The sequence below is a fragment of the Salmo salar genome, chromosome ssa15 (genome assembly GCF_905237065.1).
Source record: "Salmo salar chromosome ssa15, Ssal_v3.1, whole genome shotgun sequence".
Taxonomy (NCBI): Eukaryota; Metazoa; Chordata; class Actinopteri; order Salmoniformes; family Salmonidae; genus Salmo; species Salmo salar.
Window position 1 is genome coordinate 109,255,901 of NC_059456.1, and position 17,102 is coordinate 109,273,002.

The window sequence follows — 17,102 nt, forward strand, 5'->3', positions numbered from 1 at the left end:
CTTGTTGAATCTTATTCAGTGGTGGTCTTGTTTCAGTCTTCTTGACCTTGGCCATGTCTCTGAGCACTTGACACCTTGTACTTCTGAACACTCCAGGTAGGTTGCAGTTCTGGAATACGGTGGCGCTGGAGGATAATGGGTTGCTGGTAGTTTGACGTTTAATTCTTCTCAAGTCTTTTGCAGTTAATTTGCGCCTTTTCTTCCCCATGCGTTTTTTTGCGCCCCAGTTGACTATTCTCAACAAAACGTTTGAATGTCCGGTGGTCACGCCTCAATAGTTTAGCTATTTAAAGAGTGTCGTATCCGTCTGAAAAGGCATTTTACATTTTTGGCTTTTCAGTGTCAGTTACATGTATTTTTTGGCCCATTTTACCTGAGGTAATGAGGCTGCCTAATAATTATGCACACCTTGATATAAGGTGGTATTCACTTTCACCAGACCCTCCCTCATTACACAAATACATATCACCTGAAAATGATTAAATCCAATAAGCATTCAAGTTTATATGGTTTTGGAGTTGGAAAATGTGAATAGAAACAATGATAAGATCAGAATACTGACTTGCTTAATAATTGTGCACACAGTGTATTTGTTGACACCCTGGGATCCCTCACTAGTCATAAAGCCCCCTGGGATCACTCACTACCCATAAAGCCCCCTGGGATCACTCACTACCCATAAAGCCCCCTGGGATCACTCACTACCCATAAAGCCCCCTGGGATCACTCACTGCTCATAAAGCACCCCGGGATCACTCACTGCTCATAAAGCACCCCGGGATCACTCACTGCTCATAAAGCCCCCTGGGATCACTCACTAGTCATAAAGCCCCCTGGGATCACTCACTGCTCATAAAGCCCCCTGGGATCACTCACTAGTCATAAAGCCCCCTGGGATCACTCACTGCTCATAAAGCCCCCTGGGATCACTCACTAGTCATAAAGCCCCCTGGGATCACTCACTACTCATAAAGCCCCCTGGGATCACTCACTAGTCATAAAGCCCCCTGGGATCACTCACTAGTCATAAAGCCCCCTGGGATCACTCACTACCCATAAAGCCCCCTGGGATCACTCACTACCCATAAAGCAAATTAATTTAAAAAAAAATATTCAAAAATAAAATACCGTCATGCCATCAGATTTATTTTTTAATATTCTGTGATATATTTATATCGTCCAGCCTTAACATGCACCACATAGCTCATTGATAGAGGAATATATTTGGTCTGTGTGTTTCAGAAGAGGAAGTGGACATGTGTGTGCGTGACCAGGCCCTGCTGTACTACCGGCTGTTGCATTGTGGGATCGAGGAGGTCCGTCGGGTCCTCCAGGGTGGGCGACGGTCAGACCCCTCTCTGGGGCCTCTGATTGGACGGCCCCCTGAGCCCATCAGCCAATGGGCATCCAGCTTCAATACCTTGGAGCCTCTAACCCTCGGAGCCTCTACTGTGGGGAACTCTGACCCCGCCACTCCCAAACCCTCCACTCTGACCCCCAACACCATGACCTCTACACCAGGAGACCCCCACCTTCCAGGTGATCATCTGTCTGCTGCTGGGAAAAACATGTTTTCACATTCACCGCCAATGGCTGTGCGTATGTCATCTTTTCCTAAACATCTCTCTCTCTTCCTCCGCCATCTCCAGACTGCAGTAGTGGAGCTCTGAGTCTGTCTGTGTCTCCAGCTCTGATCCCTGAAGAGTTCGAACGTCTGTGGCTGCAGCTGGAGAAGGGGGCGTGTCTGGAGGTGTGTGTACAGTCATTTGGCGTAAAAGAGGATATTAGAACAGTTGTACGATACAGAAGCTAATATCGGCCAACACTCACTAACTCTGCAACTCCTGCTAGTGACACACACAGAGAGACAGGAAGTTCCATTAGTATTTTAGTGTTTTAGTATTACACACAGAGAGACAGGAAGTTCCATTAGTATTATACACAGAGAGACAGGAAGTTCCATTAGTATTTTAGTGTTTTAGTATTATACACAGAGAGACAGGAAGTTCCAATAGTATTTTAGTGTTTTAGTATTTTACACAGAGAGACAGGAAGTTCCAATAGTATTTTACACAGAGAGACAGGAAGTTCCATTAGTATTTTAGTGTTTTAGTATTATACACAGAGAGACAGGAAGTTCCAATAGTATTTTAGTGTTTTAGTATTTTACACAGAGAGACAGGAAGTTCCAATAGTATTTTACACAGAGAGACAGGAAGTTCCAATAGTATTTTAGTGTTTTAGTATTTTACACAGAGAGACAGGAAGTTCCAATAGTATTTTACACAGAGAGACAGGAAGTTCCATTAGTATTTTACACAGAGAGACAGGAAGTTCCAATAGTATTTTAGTGTTTTAGTATTTTACACAGAGAGACAGGAAGTTCCAATAGTATTTTACACAGAGAGACAGGAAGTTCCATTAGTATTATACACAGAGAGACAGGAAGTTCCATTAGTATTTTAGTGTTTTAGTATTATACACAGAGAGACAGGAAGTTCCATTAGTATTTTACACAGAGAGACAGGAAGTTCCATTAGTATTATACACAGAGAAATAGGAAGTTCCATTAGTATTTTAGTGTTTTAGTATTATACACAGAGAGACAGGAAGTTCCAATAGTATTTTAGTGTTTTAGTATTATACACAGAGAGACAGGAAGTTCCATTAGTATTTTACACAGAGAGACAGGAAGTTCCATTAGTATTTTACACAGAGAGACAGGAAGTTCCATTAGTATTTTACACAGAGAGACAGGAAGTTCCCATTAGTATTTTACACAGAGAGACAGGAAGTTCCATTAGTATTTTACACAGAGAGACAGGAAGTTCCATTAGTATTTTACACAGAGAGACAGGAAGTTCCATTAGTATTTTACACAGAGAGACAGGAAGTTCCATTAGTATTTTACACAGAGAGACAGGAAGTTTCATTAGTATTTTACACAGAGAGACAGGAAGTTCCATTAGTATTTTACACAGAGAGACAGGAAGTTCCATTAGTATTATACACAGAGAGACAGGAAGTTCCATTAGTATTTTACACAGAGAGACAGGAAGTTCCATTAGTATTATACACAGAGAGACAGGAAGTTCCATTAGTATTTTACACAGAGAGACAGGAAGTTCCATTAGTATTTTACACAGAGAGACAGGAAGTTCCATTAGTATTATACACAGAGAGACAGGAAGTTCCATTAGTATTATACACAGAGAGACAGGAAGTTCCATTAGTATTTTACACAGAGAGACAGGAAGTTCCCATTAGTATTTTACACAGAGAGACAGGAAGTTCCATTAGTATTTTACACAGAGAGACAGGAAGTTCCATTAGTATTTTACACAGAGAGACAGGAAGTTCCATTAGTATTTTACACAGAGAGACAGGAAGTTCCATTAGTATTATACACAGAGAGACAGGAAGTTCCATTAGTATTATACACAGAGAGACAGGAAGTTCCATTAGTATTATACACAGAGAGACAGGAAGTTCCAATAGTATTATACACAGAGAGACAGGAAGTTCCATTAGTATTATACACAGAGAGACAGGAAGTTCCATTAGTATTATACACAGAGAGACAGGAAGTTCCATTAGTATTTTACACAGAGAGACAGGAAGTTCCATTAGTATTTTACACAGAGAGACAGGAAGTTCCATTAGTATTTTAGTGTTTTAGTATTACACACAGAGAGACAGGAAGTTCCATTAGTATTATACACAGAGAGACAGGAAGTTCCATTAGTATTTTAGTGTTTTAGTATTATACACAGAGAGACCGGAAGTTCCAATAGTATTTTAGTGTTTTAGTATTACACACAGAGAGACAGGAAGTTCCATTAGTATTATACACAGAGAGACAGGAAGTTCCATTAGTATTTTAGTGTTTTAGTATTATACACAGAGAGACAGGAAGTTCCAATAGTATTTTAGTGTTTTAGTATTTTACACAGAGAGACAGGAAGTTCCAATAGTATTTTACACAGAGAGACAGGAAGTTCCATTAGTATTTTAGTGTTTTAGTATTATACACAGAGAGACAGGAAGTTCCAATAGTATTTTAGTGTTTTAGTATTTTACACAGAGAGACAGGAAGTTCCAATAGTATTTTACACAGAGAGACAGGAAGTTCCATTAGTATTTTACACAGAGAGACAGGAAGTTCCATTAGTATTTTACACAGAGAGACAGGAAGTTCCATTAGTATTTTACACAGAGAGACAGGAAGTTCCAATAGTATTTTAGTGTTTTAGTATTTTACACAGAGAGACAGGAAGTTCCAATAGTATTTTACACAGAGAGACAGGAAGTTCCATTAGTATTATACACAGAGAGACAGGAAGTTCCATTAGTATTTTACACAGAGAGACAGGAAGTTCCATTAGTATTTTACACAGAGAGACAGGAAGTTCCATTAGTATTATACACAGAGAGACAGGAAGTTCCATTAGTATTTTACACAGAGAGACAGGAAGTTCCATTAGTATTATACACAGAGAAATAGGAAGTTCCATTAGTATTATACACAGAGAGACAGGAAGTTCCATTAGTATTTTACACAGAGAGACAGGAAGTTCCATTAGTATTTTAGTGTTTTAGTATTATACACAGAGAGACAGGAAGTTCCAATAGTATTTTAGTGTTTTAGTATTACACACAGAGAGACAGGAAGTTCCATTAGTATTTTACACAGAGAGACAGGAAGTTCCATTAGTATTTTACACAGAGAGACAGGAAGTTCCATTAGTATTTTACACAGAGAGACAGGAAGTTCCATTAGTATTTTACACAGAGAGACAGGAAGTTCCATTAGTATTTTACACAGAGAGACAGGAAGTTCCATTAGTATTTTACACAGAGAGACAGGAAGTTCCATTAGTATTATACACAGAGAGACAGGAAGTTCCATTAGTATTATACACAGAGAGACAGGAAGTTCCATTAGTATTTTACACAGAGAGACAGGAAGTTCCATTAGTATTTTACACAGAGAGACAGGAAGTTCCATTAGTATTTTACACAGAGAGACAGGAAGTTCCATTAGTATTTTACACAGAGAGACAGGAAGTTCCAATAGTATTTTACACAGAGAGACAGGAAGTTCCATTAGTATTATACACAGAGAGACAGGAAGTTCCATTAGTATTTTACACAGAGAGACAGGAAGTTCCATTAGTATTTTACACAGAGAGACAGGAAGTTCCATTAGTATTATACACAGAGAGACAGGAAGTTCCATTAGTATTTTAGGACGTAACAGTTGGTTTCCTGGTTCTATTTTCTCTAGGTGTTTGTGACAATTTATTTATTTGTTATTTTCTAGGTGTTTGTGGCGTGTCCTGTTCCCCGCTGTTCCCCGGAGAGCCTGCAGGTGGCGCTACAGCTGGTCAACATACAGACGCTGGCTTTCACCCCCCCAAACACACACCCCTGGAGAGTGTACCTCTACACACACACCTCACACTTCTCTACAAAGACACCACACACACTCATACTGGCAGAACTACTACACACTGGAGGAGAGGGAGAGAAGGAGGGAGAGAAGGAGGGGAGGGAGAGAAGGAGGGGGAGGGAGAGAAGGAGGGGGAGGGAGAGAAGGAGGGGGAGGGAGAGAAGGAGGGGGAGGAAGAGGGAGAGAGAGAGGGGGAGGGAGAGAAGGAGGAGGGGGAGGGAGAGAAGGAGGAGGGGGAGGGAGAGGAGGGGGAGGGAGAGAAGGAGGGAGAGGAAGAGAAGGAGGGGGAGGGAGAGAAGGAGGGAGAGGAAGAGAAGGAAGAAGGCTTACTAGTGGTAATGAGACAGCATCCAAGAGACGAGACAGCTCTGAGAGGATTCCTGTCTGTTCTCACTACTGTCCTACACACACTGTCCACACACACAGCCTGAACACACACACACAGCATGAACACACACCACACACACACTCACACAGCCTGAACACAGACACACACACTCACACAGCCTGAACACACACACACACTCACACAGCCTGAACACAGACACACAGCATGAACACACACACACAGCATGAACACTCACACAGCCTGAACACACACACACACACACACACACACACACACACACACACACACACACACACACACACACACACAGACACACACACACACACACTCACACAGCCTGAACACAGACACCTAAGAGGCAACATTGATGTGTTTCTTGTAAAAACAATAAAGATGATGGAATTTGATATACTCTTTGTGTGTGTGTGTGTGTGTGTGTGTGTGTGTGTGTGTGTGTGTGTGTGTGTGTGTGTGTGTGTGTGTGTGTGTGTGTGTGTGTGTGTGTAAAGTAACTGTTTACCATGCGAGGGATCATCAACTAGATTCAGCAGTGGGAACCCCTGCCAGACTGCCCAGTTCACTCAACTAGCCAGACTGCCCAGTTCACTCAACTAGCCAGACTGCCCAGTTCACTCAACTAGCCAGACTGCCCAGTTCACTCAACTAGCCAGACTGCCCAGTTCACTCAACTAGCCAGACTGCCCAGTTCACTCAACTAGCCAGACTGCCCAGTTCACTCAACTAGCCAGACTGCCCAGTTCACTCAACTAGCCAGACTGCCCAGTTCACTCAACTAGCCAGACTGCCCAGTTCACTCAACTAGCCAGACTGCCCAGTTCACTCAACTAGCCAGACTGCCCAGTTCACTCAACTAGCCAGACTGCCCAGTTCACTCAACTAGCCAGACTGCCCAGTTCACTCAACTAGCCAGACTGCCAACTAGCCAGACTGCCCACTAGCCAGACTGCCCACTAGCCAGACTGCCCACTAGCCAGACTGCCCACTAGCCAGACTGCCCACTAGCCAGACTGCCCACTAGCCAGACTGCCAACTAGCCAGACTGCCCAGTTCACTCAGCTAGCCAGACTAGACAGGGTCTATAGAGACAACTAGTCAGACGTTCTGCCCCTGAACAAGGCAGTTAACCCACTGTTCCCCTGAACAAGGCAGTTAACCCACTGTTCCCCTGAACAAGGCAGTTAACCCACTGTTCCCCTGAACAAGGCAGTTAACCCACTGTTCCCCTGAACAAGGCAGTTAACCCACTGTTCCCCTGAACAAGGCAGTTAACCCACTGTTCCCCTGAACAAGGCAGTTAACCCACTGTTCCCTGGTAGGCCGTCATTGAAAATAAGAATTTGTTCTTAACTGACTTGGCTAGTTAAATGAAAAAGGGTGGAGGTCAGAGACCTGGCAGTGTGTTGCCAGGACAACAACCTCTCCCTCAACGACGAGACAGCCTATAGGGAGGAGGTCAGAGACCGGGCCGTGTGTTGCCAGGACAACAACCTCTCCCTCAACGACGAGACAGCCTATAGGGAGGAGGTCAGAGACCTGGCAGTGTGTTGCCAGGACAACAACCTCTCCCTCAACGACGAGACAGCCTATAGGGAGGAGGTCAGAGACCGGGCCGTGTGTTGCCAGGACAACAACCTCTCCCTCAACGACGAGACAGCCTATAGGGAGGAGGTCAGAGACCTGGCAGTGTGTTGCCAGGACAACAACCTCTCCCTCAACGACGAGACAGCCTATAGGGAGGAGGTCAGAGACCTGGCAGTGTGTTGCCAGGACAACAACCTCTCCCTCAACGACGAGACAGCCTATAGGGAGGAGGTCAGAGACCGGGCTGTGTGGTGCCAGGACAACAACCTCTCCCTCAACGTGATCAAGACAAAAGGAGATGATTGTGGACTACAGGAAAAGGAGGACCGAGCACGCCCCCATTGTCATCAACGGGGCTTGTTGAGAGCTTCAAGTTCCTTGGTGTCCACATCAACAACAAACTATCATGGTCCAAACACACCAAGACAGTCGTGCAGAGGGTCTGACAATGCCTATTCCCCCTCAGGAGACTCAAAAGATTTGGCATGGGGTCTTCAGATCTTAAAAAAGTTCTACAGCTGCACCATCGAGAGCATCCTGACTGGTTGTATCACCACCTGGTATGGCAACTGCTCGGCCTCCGACTGGAAGGCACTACAGAGGGTAGTGCGTACGTGCCAAGCTTCCTGCCATCCAGAACCTTTATACCAGCCGGTGTCAAATCACCAAATACTTCAGCCACCATAGTCATAGACTGTTCTCTCGGCAAGCAGTACCGGAGCGCCAAGTCTAGGTCCACACCCCAAGCCATAAGACTGCGGAACAGCTAATCAAATGGCTACCTGGATTATCTGCATTGACCCTCCCCTTTTTTTGTTTTTACGCTGCTGCTACTCACTGTTTATGATCTATTATCTATGCATAGTCACTTTTACCGCTACCTACATGTACATATAACCTCAATTACCTCGACTAACCTGTGCCCCGCATATTGACTCTATCACTTTTCAGGTAAGACCCAGATGCAGACAATGTCGAAGTAACAACAGTTTATGAATCAATCAGGGACAGGCAAAAGGCAGGTCAAGGGCAGGCAGAGGTCAGTAACAGGAGACAAAGGGCTGTGAGACATGGGTTTATTAACTCTGGACACATGAAAGGTAGGATGTATACGAAGGGTACGAGGCAACAGAGGAAGAATAGCAGAGGGGCTAATGACTTTGGAGATGGGAAACAGGCCGATAAACCAGGGGGGAGAGTTTGCGGGATTCCACCCGGAGGGGCAGATCCCGGGTGGACAGCCATACCTTCTGCCCTAGACGATACCGGGGAACCGGGGTCCGGTGGCGATCTGCTTGTCGTCGATACCTGGAGGTGGTCTTGAGGAGGGCCGACCGGGCTCTCCTCCAGGTACGACGACAGTGGCGGACAAACATCTGGACAGAAGGTATGCTGACCTCTTCTTTCTGCTCAGGGAAGAGTGGGGGGGTGATACCCCAGGGAACACTCAAAAGGTGAGCAGGGAAGGATGTTGCAGGTGTATTTGACCCACACAAGCTGCTGGCTCCAGGTTGTGGGGTTGGCGGAAACCAGGCCGCGCAGAGTAGTCTCTATGTCCTGGTTGGCTCACTCTGAGTGGCCGTTGGACTGGAGGAGTTTGTGGAAGAGGTCAAGAAGGTGTTTGATGCCCCGTTCTCCGGGAGAGAGGCTGCCCAGAAGCTACTCCAGCTTCGGGAGGACTCCCGCAGTGTGACAGACTATGCAATGGATTTCTGCATGTTGGCAGCTGAGAATGCCTGGAACCAGGAAGCGCTGTTCGACATGTTCCTACACGGAGTATCGGAGTAGGTCAAGGACGAGCTTGCAGCCCGGGAATTACAGATCACTTCCCTCTTCGCCTTGACCATCAGGATTGATGGGCGACTACAGGAACGACGGAGGGAGAGGTAGATCCAATTTCACTCGCCCGTCCAAGGATTCCACCTCGCCTCCGAGGCATCCCGGGAGTCCCCGACGGCCCCGTTGCCGAGAGAACCCGAGGCTACCCGAAGAAGGCCGAGTCACCGTTTCCCGAGCATATGCAACTAGGCAGAGCTGGGTTGTCTCCAGCGGAACGGTTATACAGGCTCAACACTAAGAGTTGCCTGTATTGCGGGACTTGTGGTCATTTTGTGTCATTTTGTCTGTTAAAAGATCAGGCTCACCAGTAGGAGCGAGTACTCTGGTGGGCTATATGGAGAACTTTTCAGCTTCCCTTACTCACACTCCGTTTCATGCCCTTCTGCTGTGGGGAAACCAGTCAAAATCTCTCCGGGTCCTCATCGACTCTGGGGCCGATGAGAGCTTTTTGGACTCTACCCTGGCTTCCGAGCTGGGCATCCCCTCTCCATTCCCATGAACGTTAGAGAGCGGGACGGGCTATCCCGACTGTACTATCTTATCTGTCGGGACCAGAGACCAAGGCCATGGAGATCTACATTGGGGACTCCCTAGCTGCAGGATTCATCCGTCCTTCTAATGATGTCCTTGTTTACCTGTGTGCTGACCCTGTTCCTGTCCTGTTACCTGTCTGTTCCTCATTAAATATTCAACTCTCTGTACCTGCTCCTCATCTCCAGAATCGGTCCTTACAGAATGCAGAAGCCATCATACGAATCGGGGAGGACTGACGTTCCGATTGGTGGTGATGTCAGGTCCGGGGCCCGACACCGATGGAACCGGGGGTGCCTAAGCCAGCTCGTCGGGCTGTCACGCCCTGGATGGCTCGAGAGGTTTCTTTCCCCGGTTGGCTCGGAAGGCGCCCATCCCACGTCCGTCCTCAGCGGGATCGACAGGCCTTCACGCCTCAGCGGGATCGACAGGCCTTCACGCCTCAGCGGGATCGACAGGCCTTCACGCCTCAGCGGGATCGACAGGCCTTCACGCCTCAGCGGGATCGACAGGCCTTCACGCCTCAGCGGGATCGACAGGCCTTCACGCCTCAGCGGGATCGACAGGCCTTCACGCCTCAGCGGGATCGACAGGCCTTCACGCCTCAGCGGGATCGCCTTCACGCCTCAGCGGGATCGCCTTCACGCCTCAGCGGGATCGCCTTCACGCCTCAGCGGGATCGACAGGCCTTCACGCCTCAGCGGGATCGACAGGCCTTCACGCCTCAGCGGGATCGACAGGCCTTCACGCCTCAGCGGGATCGACAGGCCTTCACGCCTCAGGCCTTCACGCCTCAGCGGGATCGACAGGCCTTCACGCCTCAGCGGGATCGACAGGCCTTCACGCCTCAGCGGGATCGACAGGCCTTCACGCCTCAGCGGGATCGACAGGCCTTCACGCCTCAGCGGGATCGACAGGCCTTCACGCCTCAGCGGGATCGACAGGCCTTCACGCCTCAGCGGGATCGACAGGCCTTCACGCCTCAGCGGGATCGACAGGCCTTCACGCCTCAGCGGGATCGACAGGCCTTCACGCCTCAGCCGGTTCGACAGGCCTTCACGCCTCAGCCGGTTCGTCTGGGTTTCACACCCAGCCGGCTTGTCCATCACATGTGCCTCGGCCGGCCTGTCAGGCTCGCTCAGGTGGGATGCCGGGTGGCGCACCTAAAGGGGGGGGGGGGGGGGGGGGTACTGTCACGCCTGCTCCCGCTCTTCCCCCCTGGCACTCGAGGGTGCCAGGCTCCCCAGCATTACACACTCCTGCCATTATCATTACACACACTTGCCTTCCCCCCCGTCACGCGCATGAGTGATTATTGGACTCACCTGGACTCTATCATCTCTGTCATTACCTTCCCTATATCTGTCTGGTTTCCCCGCTCTGTTCCCTGCTTCTGCATTGATTGTCATATGTTGTTTTGTACCCGTGTGCTTACACTGTTCTTGTATTGGTCTTTGTCTGTTTCCTGATTAAATGTTGACTCCCCGTACCTGCTTCTCATCTCCGGCGTCGGTCCTTCCAGACTTCTGCATCCTTATTGTTATTTTAATTGCTATTTAATTTTCTACTCTAGGCGCGCCACCCGGCGTCCTGTGAAATGCTACCGACAAGCGCTTAACCAACAAGGCAGGTTTAAAGAAACATAAGAGTTATATGGTCTACACACACACACACACACACACACACACACACACACACACACACACACACACACACACACGGTCATCAGGACTGAGGTCTGTGAAATGCTACCGACAAGCGCTTAACCAACAAGGCAGGTTTAAAGAAACATAAGAGTTATATGGTCTACACCTGTACTAGCATGTCTCTACTACTAGCATGTCTCTACTACTAGCACGTCTCTACTACTAGCACGTCTCTACTACTAGCACGTCTCTACTACTAGCACGTCTCTACTACTAGCACGTCTCTACTACTAGCACGTCTCTACTACTATATTTTAGATGATGCTGATATGTTGTGATGATGCTGATATGCATAACAAGGTGAGTTCCAAAATGTATTTAATCCTGCTGCATAAATTATGCAATATTCCAGGGAGATATGTATACTGTAGCTAAGAACGTAATACTAAGTGTATGTTGTGTAGTAAGCTGTTAGTAGCCCATGTGCCTCACCCTAATAATTTGGTCTATTTACCCCTCTTCATTTATCCTACTGTTCTGACTTGGTGGTGCACATGTAGCCTATAACCTGTTTTAGAGAAATGTCATTGAATATTGTAAGAGCTTTCATTGTCCGTTTATATGCCCCCTTTATTTATCCTACGGTTCTGACTTGGTGTACAGGGAGATCACTGTAAGAACGGCCCATGTTCTGAATTCTGTTGCTGTACATTTCAAAAGTGCGGAACAAATAGTTATATTGACTACGTCCGCCCTAGCTCGCTCATTAATGTCTTAATCGAAATTACAGATTGCCTCTTATCCGCTTGTCGTCCCCTTATGCCATAGTTTGTACATCTCAAATATCAGTAGAAACCACATTTTTTAAAGCAAGTCAGCCATGTTTTTTAAAAAGGCAGTAGAGGCTGAATGAACTGTTTCGCTGCCAGACAAGGCTCCGCTGATAGCCAGGTGCAGCAGTGGTAAGGTGTTGGGACTTCTTTTGGGACTCTGCTGTTGGGACAGCTTTATGTAGAGGCCCTAACAGCTTTAGGCCCTAACAGCTTTATGGAGGCCCTATCAGCTTTATGTAGAGGCCCTAACAGCTTTATGTAGAGGCCCTATGTAGAGGCCCTAACAGCTTTATGTAGAGGCCCTAACAGCTTTAGGCCCTAACAGCTTTATGGAGGGGCCCTAACAGCTTTAGGCCCTAACAGCTTAATGTAGAGGCCCTAACAGCTTTATGTAGAGGCCCTAACAGCTTTATGTAGAGGCCCTAACAGCTTTATGTAGAGGCCCTAACAGCTTTATGTAGAGGCCCTAACAGCTTTATGTAGAGGCCCTAACAGCTTTATGTAGAGGCCCTAACAGCTTTATGTAGAGGCCCTAACAGCTTTATGTAGAGGCCCTGACAGCTTTATGTAGAGGCCCTAACAGCTTTATGTAGAGGCCCTAACAGCTTTATGTAGAGGCCCTAACAGCTTTATGTAGAGGCCCTATCAGCTTTATGTAGAGGCCCTGACAGCTTTATGTAGAGGCCCTGACAGCTTTATGTAGAGGCCCTGACAGCTTTATGTAGAGGCCCTAACAGCTTTATGTAGAGGCCCTAACAGCTTTAGGCCCTAACAGCTTTATGGAGGCCCTAACAGCTTTATGGAGAGGCCCTAACAGCTTTAGGCCCTAACAGCTTTATGGAGGCCCTAACAGCTTTAGGCCCTAATAGCTTTATGTAGAGGCCCTAACAGCTTTATGTAGAGGCCCTAACAGCTTTATGGAGGGGCCCTAACAGCTTTATGGAGGCCCTAACAGCTTTATGGAGGCCCTAACAGCTTTATGTAGAGGCCCTAACAGCTTTATGGAGGCCCTAACAGCTTTATGTAGAGGCCCTAACAGCTTTATGTAGAGGCCCTAACAGCTTTATGGAGGGGCCCTAACAGCTTTATGGAGGCCCTAACAGCTTTATGTAGAGGCCCTAACAGCTTTATGTAGAGGCCCTAACAGCTTTATGTAGAGGCCCTGACAGCTTTATGTATAGGCCCTAACAGCTTTATGTAGAGGCCCTAACAGCTTTATGGAGGCCCTAACAGCTTCATGTAGAGGCCCTAACAGCTTTATGTAGAGACCCTAATAGCTTTATGGAGGCCCTAACAGTTTGTGGGCACCGCTTGTCACCATTACACGGAACCCAAACCGGCTGCGCGTGTGCGCCATCGTGCATAAATGCATTTTGTCCCCCCACACCAAACGCAATCACGACACGCAGGTTAAAATATCAAAACAAACTCTGAACCAATTACATTAATTTGGGGACAGGTCAAAAAGCATTAAACATTTAAGGCAATATAGCTAGCTTGCACTTGCTAGCTAATTTGTCCTATAGAGCTAGCTTGCACTTGCTAGCTAATTTGTCCTATAGAGCTAGCTTGCACTTGCTAGCTAATTTGTCCTGTGATATAAACATTGAGTTATTTTACCTGAAATGTACAAGGTCCTCTACTCCGCCAATTAATCCACACATAAAAACGGTCAACTGAATCGTTTCTAGTCATCTCTCCTCCTTCCAGGCTTTTTCTTCTCTGGACTTTATATCACGATTGGCAACTTTCATAAATTAGGTGCATTACCGCCACTGACCTCGTTCGTCTTTCAGTCACCCACGTGGGTATAACCAATGAGGAGATGACACGTGGGTACCTGCTTCTATAAGCCAATGAGGAGATGGCACGTGGGTACCTGCTCCTATAAACCAATGAGGAGATGGGAGAGGCAGGACTTGCAGCGCGATCTGGGTCAGAAATAGAACTGACTTCTATTTTAGCCCTTGGCAACGCAGACGCTCGTTGGCTCGCGCGAGCAGTGTGGGCGCAATAATTGAATAACATGTATGTCTACATTTATTTTTGCAACGCTGGCGTACGCGACACGAGCGGTGTAGTCAGCCTGTTATAGTGCAATTAATGTATTGTTTAGTGTTGTGGCTTTGCTGGCATGCATCCAACTTTTTTTTTTTTTCCCCCCAACAAGATTTACATGCTAAAATCGCCACTGGCTATATCAGGGGAAATCAAGGCCTGTCTGTCTGACCCCAAATTTGTATTTATATTAAAAAATGAAAATCTATGCAAATACTTTCACTGTTTTATCTCCAACACAACCGACCCTGACACACGCACAGGAAATGTTTTTTTTTTTTTTTACAGAGTTTTAATGTTGTATGATTTTGTTAGTGTACATCAGTAAACTAACAGCACTCAGTACATCAGGAAACAAAATATATTCTGGGTGTGAGACTGCTCGAGAGAAAGATGGAGAGAGAAAGAGAGATGTGGAGGTAGATATGTTTTACTAGTCACCCTGTGTGTGATTCTCTTGGGCAGCTGAACAGGGTTCTCTCTCTCCCTGGATAACTGTTCTCTCTCCAGCTGAGGTGTTTCCTATTGTGGCTCTTCTCTCTCCAGCTGAGGTGTTTCCTCTAGTGACTGCTCTCTCCTCTTGCTGTATGTCAGGGTGAGAGACTGCTCTCTCTCTGAGGCTTGAGTCAAAGGTCTCTCCCCACGACCCGATTGCCCGGTGACTGGTCTTTCTCCTGTGACTGGTCTCTCTGAGGTTGGGGCATTGCAGGTCTGTATGTTGAACAAAGAGAATGAGGGAGAAGAAAAGAGAAGAGAAAGAAGAAGAGGAGAGATCATTAAGGAGAAGAGAGGAGGGAGGAGAACATAGAGGAGAGGATATGAGGAGGAGAGCATAAAGGAGAAGAGAGGGGAGGATAGGGGAGAAAAGAGGAGAGATCATTAAGGAGAAGAGGAGAGGAGAACATAGAGGAGAGGATATGAGGAGGAGAGGGGAGGAGAACATAGAGGAGAGGATATGAGGAGGAGAGCATAAAGGACAGGAGAGGAGGGAGGAGAGAGTGTGTCTAACCTGATCCCCTTCCGTCTGGCCGTCTGCAGCTGGAGCGGCGGTGGTTTTGGCAGCCCTGTGTGTGTGGATGCCATGTCCGGAGTGTGTGTATGTGTGTGTGAGACGCTGTCTGCCCTCCTCAGAGCGAGCCGTGGGGTTGATGGAGGCAGGAGGAAGATGAGCAGGCAGCTCCCATGTCCCCTTAAAATCTGGCCACGCACTGCCACGCTACACACACACACATAATTAAGCACAGACAGACATCCATAAGCACATAGATATACATGCATATACAGGTCTCTGTGTGTGTGTGTGTGCATGTGTGTGTATATGTGTGTGTGTGTGTGTGTGTGTATATGTGTGTGTGTGTGTGTGTGTGTGTATATGTGTGTGTGTGTGTGTGTGTGTGTGTTGTTCACTAACCTTAGCCTTCACTCCTGGTAGGAGATGTCCACGGTCACTGGCAATGAAGATGGTGTGGCCCTGTGCTGCTGAGGGCCTCTACACACACACACACACACACACACACACACACACGTACACACACACACCCACACACACACACACACACACACACACGTACACACACACACCCACACACACACACACACACACCCACACACACACACACACGTACACACACATACACACACACACACACACACACACAGTTGATTTCAACTAAGTTCAACTCATGGAGAGAAAGTAACACTATTTGCATATTTGTCTGGCACATTTCACAAACACTTAACGTTAGCTCGGTACTGTAAGTTACCTCCTTGAAATGCTTTGGCACGGTCCAATTTTGCAGTTTCTGCGAGTTGAACGCATTTTCATACTAAAACACACAACAACAGCACATGTTTACTGCTCTACACAATAACAAAGAAACCAAATAAAACAAAAAGTGTATTTTTATTTAATGAATGTTGTCTTTTTTTTACCTGGTTAGCCGAGTAACCCGACGACATGTTCACCTAGCGGCTAGCTCTGTTGTTGACAGGCTGTTGCGTAGCAACAACGGAACAGGAAGTTCTCGTCCCGTTGTGTTTCAGTTGTCTCTAGTTTGGATCGGAGATCTGTCACCAGTTGAGCTGTTACCCAGAACATCATCAGTACAGTTTGGATCAGAGCTTTTCTGTCACCAGTTGAGCTGTTACCCATAACAACACATCAGTACAATTCCCCAACATCTGTTACAGAAACATAAATAGGACTGTGCTATTTGGATAACACAATGCAAGTGTCTGTTGTTTAGAGCCACTGCTGAGCCAATAGGAATGACGCCAGCCCTACCAGTAGAGGGACATCAAGCTGGCCAGACCTGCAGCGGCACCACACAACAACAACAACAACAACAACGTGCTGTTTATTACCGTTCTCCTAGCAGCAGGATATTATGCTAACATCACGATCGCGGATTTTCCCCCCTTCACAATAAGAGTCCCCCCCCTCCCCTGCAAAGACAAACTTTAGGAATATTGATTTTTTTTTTTTGCACTCTAGTGCAGTACAACTGTTTTTCCACAGCATTGCAATCCTCGTTGAAAAAATGTATGATAATTTGTTGTTTTGGAGTGGGACTGTCTCTCATGGCCTGCTGCTGGGTTCTCCCTCCACCGCCTCTATAACCTCTAATACACTGTAAGAGACTGTACATGGAAAACACATTGGGTTGTAGACAGAAAACTGCTGGGTATGTACGACACAATCCCCCTCCAAAACTACACGTATATGCTCAGTAGAGACCCTTCTGAGTATTTCCCACCCACTTTAGCTGAGACCGGTAGAAAAATGTTCTCTC

At 46.8% G+C, this 17,102-nt stretch overlaps 2 protein-coding genes across 2 annotated transcripts in view; one reads left to right on the forward strand and one right to left on the reverse strand.

Annotated features, from left to right (window-relative positions):
* ap4b1 (adaptor related protein complex 4 subunit beta 1) overlaps positions 1 to 9,191 on the forward strand; it is a 40,945-nt gene extending 31,754 nt beyond the window's left edge. Inside the window, exons 12-16 of the mRNA XM_045696119.1 lie at positions 1,243 to 1,539; positions 1,650 to 1,750; positions 5,324 to 5,556; positions 8,818 to 8,857; positions 8,997 to 9,191. Coding sequence (XP_045552075.1) covers positions 1,243 to 1,539; positions 1,650 to 1,750; positions 5,324 to 5,556; positions 8,818 to 8,857; positions 8,997 to 9,191 — 866 coding nt within the window. The remainder of the gene's footprint in view (positions 1 to 1,242; positions 1,540 to 1,649; positions 1,751 to 5,323; positions 5,557 to 8,817; positions 8,858 to 8,996) is intronic.
* Positions 9,192 to 14,653: 5,462 nt separating this feature from the next.
* On the reverse strand, positions 14,654 to 16,285 carry cfap126 (cilia and flagella associated protein 126). Its single transcript, NM_001146404.2, has 5 exons — positions 16,243 to 16,285; positions 16,074 to 16,136; positions 15,722 to 15,799; positions 15,320 to 15,526; positions 14,654 to 15,021 (listed from the first exon to the last, which is right to left on the reverse strand). Exons 1-5 carry the CDS (start codon positions 16,267 to 16,269, stop codon positions 14,833 to 14,835), a joined length of 564 nt encoding a protein of 187 aa, NP_001139876.1. The 5' UTR covers positions 16,270 to 16,285; the 3' UTR covers positions 14,654 to 14,832.
* Between the last annotated feature and the right edge of the window lie 817 nt (positions 16,286 to 17,102).

Excerpts from the sequence above, each read along its gene's own strand:
- cfap126 (NM_001146404.2), bottom strand. The coding sequence starts at position 16,269 with ATGTCGTCGGGTTACTCGGCTAACCAG. Across the intron at positions 16,137-16,242 it reads CGGGTTACTCGGCTAACCAG|TATGAAAATGCGTTCAACTC; the intron begins GTAAAAAAAAGA and ends TGTGTGTTTTAG. Across the intron at positions 15,022-15,319 it reads GCCAGACGGAAGGGGATCAG|ACCTGCAATGCCCCAACCTC; the intron begins GTTAGACACACT and ends TTCAACATACAG.